This window comes from Harpia harpyja, chromosome Z, assembly GCF_026419915.1.
Source record: "Harpia harpyja isolate bHarHar1 chromosome Z, bHarHar1 primary haplotype, whole genome shotgun sequence".
Taxonomy (NCBI): domain Eukaryota; kingdom Metazoa; phylum Chordata; class Aves; order Accipitriformes; family Accipitridae; genus Harpia; species Harpia harpyja.
The window spans coordinates 10,665,859-10,676,159 of NC_068969.1; the positions used below are offsets into that span (position 1 = coordinate 10,665,859).

The 10,301-nt window shown below is 34.9% G+C and overlaps 1 protein-coding gene across 2 annotated transcripts in view; it reads left to right on the forward strand.

The window, feature by feature from the left end:
- APPL1 (adaptor protein, phosphotyrosine interacting with PH domain and leucine zipper 1) overlaps positions 1 to 10,301 on the forward strand; it is a 32,296-nt gene that overhangs the window by 11,452 nt on the left and 10,543 nt on the right. For both annotated transcript variants that reach the window (XM_052776288.1, XM_052776289.1), the window contains exons 7-15: positions 107 to 165; positions 656 to 802; positions 2,292 to 2,374; positions 2,480 to 2,638; positions 3,995 to 4,183; positions 4,683 to 4,725; positions 6,456 to 6,512; positions 8,286 to 8,377; positions 8,969 to 9,151. In XM_052776288.1, coding sequence (XP_052632248.1) covers positions 107 to 165; positions 656 to 802; positions 2,292 to 2,374; positions 2,480 to 2,638; positions 3,995 to 4,183; positions 4,683 to 4,725; positions 6,456 to 6,512; positions 8,286 to 8,377; positions 8,969 to 9,151 — 1,012 coding nt within the window. The remainder of the gene's footprint in view (positions 1 to 106; positions 166 to 655; positions 803 to 2,291; positions 2,375 to 2,479; positions 2,639 to 3,994; positions 4,184 to 4,682; positions 4,726 to 6,455; positions 6,513 to 8,285; positions 8,378 to 8,968; positions 9,152 to 10,301) is intronic.

The window sequence follows — 10,301 nt, forward strand, 5'->3', positions numbered from 1 at the left end:
TTGCATTCAGCTGGCTGTGCAACACACAGTGATATAAAAGGTTTTCTGCTGTTTCATAAGTCATTAATTTATCAAAATGATCATAAATTCTCTCTTCATTGCTTAGACCATGATGCTGCCATTACCAGATACAGTCGGTTGTCAAAAAGAAGGGAAAATGAAAAGGTTTGTAAAATAAAATACTTAATATGAAGATGTTTAGAGGAGATAAGAAATAATTTTCATCTAATACATATATGTATGATGGAAGACAATGTATGGCAGATTCCAGCTGAAGTTTGATAGTTTATGTTTTAGCAGTCTAGACCGTTTGTTTCAGAGCAGAAAAGCAGATTTCCCCAATACACGCCTGTGTTTGTAACACTGAAAATGCTCTAGGAGTAAGATTGTGATACTATATTCAATTTATTTTTTTAAAGAAATAACTACCCTTCCCAGGGATAAAAGAATGCTGTATTTGTTTTTCATGTATCTCTCATGTATAAGTTAGAGAAGCGGAATTGTAGGGTAAAATATGCAATTGCTGATGAAAGAGGGTAGAACATTTCCTGTGTTGTTTTTTCCATGCTGGCTATAAAGCTGTCCAGAAGGCATATGATGAATACCAAGTCTCAAACATTCCTTTTTCTCCCTCCCCCTGTCTGTGTCTCTTTAGATCAAGGCTGAAGTTACAGAAGATGTATATACTTCAAGGAAAAAACAGCATCAGACTATGATGCATTATTTCTGTGCATTAAATACTCTTCAGTACAAAAAGAAAATTGCTATGCTAGAACCCTTGCTAGGATACATGCAAGCTCAGGTAATTTCAGATTCTGAAAGCTGTAGGTCTGAAAGAAGATGTAAAAGTACTTAATGAAGGTTGATGTACTGAAATCCATTGCAAGACCTCTTTTGCAATCCAAGGAAGCAAATGGAGAAAAAGACATACCCCATTCTCATCCCTGTAGCTGTCATAGCTGCTGCTGTGAACACTGTCATTAGCTAGCACTAGTCATTTCCCACTCAATATATGAATTTCAGCATGACATGCCTTCACTCCCATCGGAGAATCCTTTAGGAAAGTCTGGGTGACAAATATAAAGGTCTAATCCTACCCAAAACCCCAGATGGCTAAATTTACTGCACTGCGTAAATTTTCATTGCTAGGTACTTTTTTCCACTCAATCACTAATGGGAATAGCAGATTAAAACTTTCATGCATGCAAGTCCACATGGAGGTGTACCTTCTTAGAAAGTAATGTGGAGACAGTTAAACTCTTTCCTGTGGCGGCTATTCTGAGATGAGATAGTCTCTACTGTTTTAAATCAAGGGTGTGGAAGAACTGGAATGTTAAAAATCATTCTGGCTTGGTTTTGTTTAATATAAATGAGTTCATGACTGGTTTATTTGAGGATTGGTGCAATAGAAAATACAATTATGAAAAAGTTCTTTGGAGAGTCTTAATTTGTATTTTCACAAGTATGTCATCAGTATGGTTTGTTTTTTTTTTAAAAAGAAAAAAAGTCAAACTTTCCAGCATGTGGCACTGCCACAGTGTCCCGAGTAGAAATTAACTTCTACAGACTGTTTGAAAGCTTTTCCAAGTCCAAGAAGAACTCTTGCTTCTTTTTGAAACTTTGCAGCTTGTATTTAAGAACTAAGCTCTGGATGTTTTCTGTAACAAAGTAGATAGTGCAACCTGTTGTTTAGGTGCAGGTTTTTGCTGAATCTAAGAATGGGAAGGGCAGGGCCATGTCCTGTGGCTTCCTGTTCTGAGATTTCATATGGCTAAACTCAATTTAGATGTGGCAGTTTTTCTGGACCAATATGGAGTACACTGTTTTTAAGATACATACTGTCAGTTCCCCTTGGCAGTGTCCGCAGTTAGAGGATGGTCCCGGACAAGTCCTCACAGGTTTCCCCTCTCCTGTGCCCCGCAAATAACCCCACCCATAACACAACAGTTAGCAGACTGGTGGGCTTGAAAAAGTATAGAGACACCTTGGGACCACTAAAAGATCAAAGCTTGTTCCTTTTCCAGGGCAGTTTCTGCATATTTCTGTATTTTCTCCAGGTGACTCTGTGTACATCCTCTTGACTCAATGAAATCCCACTGCAATGTCAGCATCAACCTTCACTTGCAAACAAAACTGTGTATTCTGCTCCTTTTATTGAGAGGTTTCGGTGAGAATGAGGAATGAAAACAGATTTCTCTGAGAAACTTTAACCTCCTGTGGTTTCATCTGTTAATTGTTTATGTAGTTTTATTAATGACTAAATTCTCCCTTTTCCTCCTCTTTTTTTAAAGATAAGTTTTTTTAAAATGGGTTCAGAAAATCTTACTGAGCAATTGGAAGAATTTTTGACCAATATTGGCACAAGTGTACAGAAGTAAGTTTTTTTTTGTTGAATTTTGAACTGTTATCAAGACAATTATTTTTTCTGTTTCTACTTATTAATAAGTTATCTTTGTTAATAACACATCATTTACCTTAGTGTTCGCAGGGAAATGGAGTGTGAAGTAGAAAACATGCAACAAACTATAGAGGACTTGGAAGTAGCTAGTGATCCACTGTATTTGCCTGATCCTGATCCTACGAAATTTCCTGTTCATAGAAATCTAACACGGAAGGCTGGCTATCTCAATGCAAGAAAGTAAGACTAACTTGTTACTTAAAAATTCCAGAATATTTAATTTTGGGAAAGGAAAGCTAAAAAGGTATGTAATATTTTTTTGAAGGTTAGCTATGCTGATTTTACATACTTAGTTGAGTAAGTCACATAGGAGCTATTCTGTTTCTTTCTTTGGACTCCTTCACTTAATTAGTATTAATTTCACTGTTACACTGAAATTGTGTCATTCAGGTGCAAGGCATAGTTATCGTGATTTTAGTCTAACTTTGCCTGAATTTTCACATCAAAAAGAAAAAGTTTATCAGAGTGTAATTTCACTGGATTTTAATTGGAAAACAACAAGATTGCAGCTATCGGGATTGTTCTATAAGTATCTGTTAAAGCTTTGGGATTCAAGTTGCTAATAAAATATGACGACCTTGAGATATACAAGCAAAACATTCTCTCTTAACTGAAACATACTTTGAATGGCTGCCTCAGTTTCATGAGGTAGTCTTTTGTCCACCGGAGGGAGCTGTTACTCTATTTACTAAAGTCTAGCCGCTGATATTTATAGTTAACTAAAATAAATCGTTAACACTCAGATTTTTTCGGTAATTTATATAATAAGCTCCAAGCAATTTTTAAAAAACTTTAGATTACTTTTACAACAACAGTTAGAGTAAAATACTCACTGAATGAGGCATGAATTTCGGTAGTAGAACACAATTGCAGCACTTAATATTGAAGAAAGTATCTGAACAAGAAGGGAGGCTGAACTGCAAGTGTTATTGATTTTTAGTTTCAGATTGTTCCTCTTCTGTTATTCTGGGAAAAACTAAAAAAAAAACCCAAGCCAAACCAAAACAAAAAAACCCCAAACAAACAAAAAAACCCCAAACAGACAAAAAAGGAACATGCTGTAAGCAAAATTTTGGAAGTCTTGTTAAATGGTACAAAGTACTTGGAGAATTGAGGTATCTTACATGACTAAGCTACTTCTTAACACAAAGCTCTTCAAAACTTAGTCTTAACAATGTAAGTGCGGAGTTCAGAGGTATTATCAATTATATTGATAATGCATATGATTTGAATATGCATATTGTGTAAAGCAATAACATAAAAACTGATCATCAAAACTGAAGTACTTACGCCTTTTTATTCTAAATTGTTTCACATAATTTAATAAAGAAATTATTATTTTATGTAGTCTTTGCCCAGCAATAGGTTTAGCATGAAAAAACCAACAGATGGAAAGACTAATTTAGCTGTAAAGCTAACCTAAAACATTAAATGGGGAAAAAGGTTTTCTTAACTGCCTAGATGGTTTGTTCCAAGTGATTTTCAGCTCAGCTGAATTCCTAATCTAGTAACTAAGAACCTCTTTTTATCTTTTAGTAAGACAGGGCTGGTATCTTCTAGTTGGGAGAGACAGTTCTACTTCACTCAAGGTGGAAATCTCATGAGCCAGGCAAGAGGTGATGTAGCTGGGGGACTTGTCATGGATATAGACAATTGTTCTGTAATGGCTGTGGACTGTGAAGACAGGCGGTACTGTTTTCAGATAACATCTTTTGATGGCAAAAAGTAAGTATTCTTACGTTACTATTACCTGTAAGTAATACTGGACTCACTAATTAAGAGAAGGATGGTCTACCTTTGGCCAGATTATGGCTTGATGGATTTGGGGGGTATTTAGAAGCAAAATCTGGGGTGTCTTTTTAACTTTGTAATGTCTGGGGTTTTGTTTATAAGCTCTGTAATGCAGATGAGTGGTATTTCAGAATAAAATTACCATAATCAGTTTACAATTGTGTATTATTACATTTTGTGAGTGCTTAAGTATTACACAGGCACAATTAGAATTTTTTTTCCTTTTCTGTTTTAAATTGAAATGAAAACATAGATTTTTATTTTTTTTCCCCACCCCAATTAAATGTTGACTGCACTTGGCATGTACACAGAATCTTCAGCCTTTCTTAATTTGTTGTGCAGTGTACAAACATGACAATGGAGTTTCCTGTCTGAATGTATTTGTGAGGCATTTTAAATAGACAAAATTGTCTTTTCCATTCTCCTCTTTCAGGTCTTCAATCTTACAGGCAGAGAGTAAAAAAGATTATGAAGAGGTAAGCTTATAGGAGGTTCTCATGGAGTCCAGTAATCTTCTGTTGCACAGAAGTAATATGTTCATAACAACAGTTGGAATGCTCATTTTATGTTCTCTAGGTGGGAAGCAGTGAACTTTTAACTCATTCTGTCCATAATGACAGGTTTCAGGAAGTCTGACATAATATTACTGTGTTTAAATCCTAGAGAAAAAAATGTAGTTATGATTGCCACCAAGACCTTTTCAGTATTATGGAAGAAAGAAAGGGAAAAAGAAAAAAAAAAAGCCCACAGCAAAATAGCTGGCAGTAATGGAATCGTGACAAATGCTGCTTCTCCTTCTTCCTGTTCATGCTTTCCTAACCATCTTTCTTCCTACGTGCTTGTCAGGAATGGAAAATAAAGGAAGTCTTAGGTTAGGACACAGATAATGATACAGGCAGTTGAGAAATGAGGAAAAACTGTTTTTCTGCCCCTGATGCATGATGGGAAACATGTTTCTATTTCATGAACAAGTTGAATCAGGAAATGTGAAATAGTTCGGTTTTGGACTGCTTTCAAAGCTGCTAGTGATCATTATTTCCAAAGAGCTGCTAAGTCTGGTGATGCAGATTTACTTGCAGTGGATGAATACCAGCTGAAAAATGTCAGTATTCAAATACTAGGTCAGCAACCTTATATGTTGTAGTAAATATTGATGGGGAAAGGAAATGGAAAAAAATCCCCACCCAACCAGCAGGGATATCTTTTCCCTACTTTTTTTAGCCTTCTCTAGAGGTGAAAATAAGAAGTTTCTCTAGACTTTGCAAATAATAGCCTAATGTTATAGGCTTGTACGTGTCTAACAAAGAAGGTTCTAGTTATTAGAAATTATGTTTATTTGGACAGCTTTTTACTGCTTTCCAAAGGCTTGCACAGAAGGGCCAAACTGATAGATTCATTACATTCATAGTCTATGAATACAGATTTGTCCAGAAACAAAGGAACAAATGTAGTAAGTGACATAAAATATTTGTTAATTAAAAAGGTATGTCTGTTTGTATTGTTATTCAATATAGACTTTTCAGTAAGGGGCAGGATGGGAAAGAAAATGTTTTAAAAGCACTGTTGATTTAAGATGTGTTTGAGCAAGCAGCTGGATAAGGAAATACAGAAAATAGGGTACTTTTCAGCCTGCATTCAAATTCCTCTGACAACCCTAAAAACAAGCTGGGGTTCAGTGGAGCAGCACAGGTAGAATGCATATAATCCACTTGCTTTTCAATTTCTCTCTGAAGGAGAAAACTAAGGAGCAAGAGCAGATGGTTTTCCATAGCACAGGGAGAAAGTAGATTCTAGCTTACAGATGCAAGAAATGGGCAAATTCCACAAAAGAGAGATGGAATCTTCATAATGTCTTGAGGAAACAATGTCTTCTGCAGTCACAGAATAATGGGGTACGGAGAATCCTGATTTTTTTTTTTTTTTTTTAATTCCTTAGAGTCATGATTTAAGCTTGCTTTAGTTTTGATCTTTAGTGTGACTAAAACAATTTTTTCAAGTAAGATCTGATATTGTAAGGTACAGTATGCAGATAGCAGTGAATTTAGTGACAAGCTGGGTGCGCAGAATACTGGTTTGGCTCTCTGAAGTTACAAAGGAAGTGGAAAAAGTGCTGAAACTAGCCAACTCAGGTATTTAATCAAGTTCGTTAAAAAACTGTGAAAAACTAAATTTTTTTTTTCTTTCTTTTCCTCTCTCTCTTTTTCAGTGGATATGCACCATAAACAACATATCTAAACAGATATATTTAAGTGAAAACCCTGAGGTAACTTTACTAAAATTTATAATATCAGTAATACGTTAAGATGTAGATATGCACAAGATTAAAAAGATATCTAATTGGATAGCACAGAATTAAGCTGAGTACTTCCTACATGTCTAACTATAAGCTTTTCATGGTATGGAAGCATACAGTTCATTCTCTCCTTCATCTAAATGCTTATATAGAAAGCATTAAAAATACATGACTTTTATATTTGGTATAACTTTTTGACATTTTCAAGATCCTATATTTGTATTTTGTATATGATACTTTGTTACAAATTAATATGACAAATACTCGAGATGGATCCATTTAATTTCTACTAGAGGGAACTGACAATCTTATGAATATGAATCTTACGAGCATAGCAGTTTTGTAGGAAAAAACTTCATGAAAGAGTTATTTGCCTTTTGAACAATTATAAATTATTTGTTTCTTATAGAGAATTTGGGTAAGTTAATGTCATTTATATGGTTTACGTTTATATTTATATAGTAAATTCGTATTGATACAAACTTACATAGTGATTTTTACTTGCTAAATTAGGGGAATTGGCCCAATAAAATCTGTTGTTTTATAACAGAGCATTCATCTCTATATAAAGTGTGTTGAAAGTGAAATTGTACTCCTTGGTGTCCCTGCTGAGGTCTGAAGCAGGTTATTCGAAAGGAAACTTTCCAGTGATCATATACCAGAGATGAGAACTGTAGATGCAGCAGTTAACAGGCAGCTAGTTGAAGAATACAGGAATCCATCATTCGCCTACGTAACACAAGGCTCTTGCCAAATGAGCTGGAAGATCAAGGTGAAATGGAAAGTGTGTCATGCCAGTTTTTGGTTTAGGAACTAAATACAACTTTGTAGATAATATAAATGCCTGGTTGACTGTCTTAAGTTAACTATACAGGTGAGAAACAAAACGGTTTTAGTGCAGAGCTCAGTTACCTAAAGCACATGTTCTGATGAATATACAGCTGAGGTTCTGTTTAGTCCTGGCATAAACAGGTGCAGCTCCCTTACATCAGTGAAGGTGTGTGCATTTACACCTCAATGTTAGTGCCTTCTCCTCACTTGCCAATGGCTTTATAGTCATTCTCATTTTCTGAGTCATACGCTCACACTAAATGTTGCTTCTTCATTGTTTGTCTCCTGCACCTCTCTCTCCAAAAATCCTCTTTCCTCAAGGACTTTGCTATTGGCTTTACCCCATGAAGTGAAGCCATCAGCATTAATACTGATACTTCAGAATTAGTGATTTCAATGAAAGATTAAAATGGAATTCTTCAATGGTAAATGGTCCATTATTTACTGAAATAACACTGTTACACAGTCCTTACTTGATCGTTGTTCATGTCTTGGTTTTTCAGAAAAATTTAAGTGTTCCCAAATTTCAAGTGCAGACTTTTGAATCTTCATGTTTTTAGTTAGTAGTTGAGGACTGCATTTCTCAAATGACATTTTTCTTTTTCTTCCTGGCTACGTTCACTTATTTTGTCAGACTTGTCATTGGGACTTTTCTCTATTGCTGGCTTTTATTAACATTTGCAGTATTATAAAACAAGTGTATTCATTTAAATTTAGAAAGTGAACAGCAGGAAACGTGTTGCAAGTTAGAAGAAAATACAACAACTATGTTGGTGAAAATTTAGGAATGGAAGATTCTCACAAAAGGTTGAGCTTATAACTTCTGTCAATTGCATATAAATAAAAATAAAATCTTAAAGCTTATTTTGAGGAAAATCTTTTCAGTTATTTTTTCACATCTCTCTATTGCAGGAAATTGCTGCACGTGTAAATCAGACAGCTCTGGAGGCTGTTACTCCATCTCCTTCCTTTCAGCAGAGGCATGAGAGTATGCGGCCAACTATGTAAGTTGATGGAACTATAGGTCATTTGAAGAGCACATCTATAAAGAGAATCCTGGATAAAGTTCCAGGAAAAAAAAAACCAAAACCAAACAAAAAAACCAACGAAACCTTCTATGTTCAGAATGAAATCTTTGATAGGCTAGAGGAAAGTTTCTTGGACTCACTTTTTTAGCATTGTTTAGCATCCACTGTTAACAAGTAATCTGGATTTCCAGCTGACTAGACAGTTTTGTTGGTTCCATCATATGTCTGGTTTGTTGTAGTAATGCATAATGAGATTTTTTTTTTAATGTGTCCAACTCCTGGAAGCAGACCTCAGATTGTTTTAACATTAACATATAATCACATATGAAATATAGTACAGTCTGATGCAATTATTAATGCAAGTAGTAACTTTAACTTACTTAAATTTGACTCGGAATGCAGACTCCATTTTTGTTTACTATACCCTGATCTTCTTCAGGTTTTTAGTTTTTGTTTTGGTTTACATCCAAGTTTTGGAATATTGTATTGGTCTCCCATATGGTTTAATTTATTATCAACCAGCCTGAAACTAAGATATCTTCATTTTGGTTTTTTGTTTTGTTTTAGGCCATCTCGTCCTCCTGCAGCTCGTACTAGCAGCACAGGGTCATTGGGATCTGAATCAGCAGCTTTATCAGCACTTTCCTTGGATTCACTTGTTGCCCCTGACACTCCTATACAATTTGACATCATATCTCCAGTTAGTGAAGATCTGCCTGGTCAAGCAAAATCTTCAGGGCAATCGGGCAGGTAGGAAATGTAGAGAGAAGGAAAAAAATTCCTGAAGTTAATGTTACTAATTTTAAAACAAACTAACTAACTAACTAACAAACAAGAAAACCATATTTAGGCTGCAGCTCCAAAACACACATTGCCTTTGCCCTGACTCACGTCACAAAATTTGCAGTGGCCAGCGAAGCAAAACAATTTTTTAAATTGTTAAATTTAAATTTGTAAAAAATTGGCTTAATTACATGCACTAGATTCAAGGTGTAGTTTTCTATTTAGCAGTAGCTTTTCTTGCTTTAACAGCTAATGCTTTTATTTATTGATTTATTTTAATCTTTTGGTTTCACAAAGTATTTTCCTTTCCTATTGCTTGCTCACCCAGCAGCTTGGGTTATTTCCTCTTGGAAACTCAAGAGAAATTTGGTAGCCCTGCCTCCAGGTGATGATGGCATACGATGACACTCTTCTTAACCTGAAAGGTGAGTGAAAATGATCTAGGCTTCTAGAGTAATCTAGAATACAGACAAGTCTTAAGCTTTAGACTTTTCCCAAAATATAAAAACTTTTTCTCCTACTTGTTTTTTTGTAAACGTCCCACTCAAAAATAATAATAGAAACCTGTAAATCTGCACTGCATTTCTGGAACTATATGTACAGAATTCAGACATTAAGAAAATATATTTGCAGATCCAGCTGCTCTTAACAACAATAAAGCAAGCTAAAAAGCTGACAACTAATTTACGTGACTCTAGTCACAATAATGTGTTGTATCCCCCTGCCCTCTAGAAAAATATTTGAATTTTCAGTTGCACCTCACAGATACATAAGATTTAAAATTATATATATATTCAACTCTTTTTTTTCTTTTTTTTTGACAGTTTTCTTTTTGTTGTTTGGTATCGCAGGATAATCAGTTGACTAGCTAGATCCTTAAGAATACATTGATTTAAAGTAGACTTGAACTGTATTCCAGGAAGTGGAAAGGTTAATACTTCAGCTAAATTAATGTCATCAGTTATACTTCCATTCTAGAAAGTCATATTTTTCATAGTAGAAATTATAGAGAGTTGTGCTCAGTATTTTCACTTAACCATCACTGTCAATAAAGAACCACAGTGTTTGTACAGATAGGCAACATGCAACTTCAGAAGTATTAATTAATAAAAAAAAA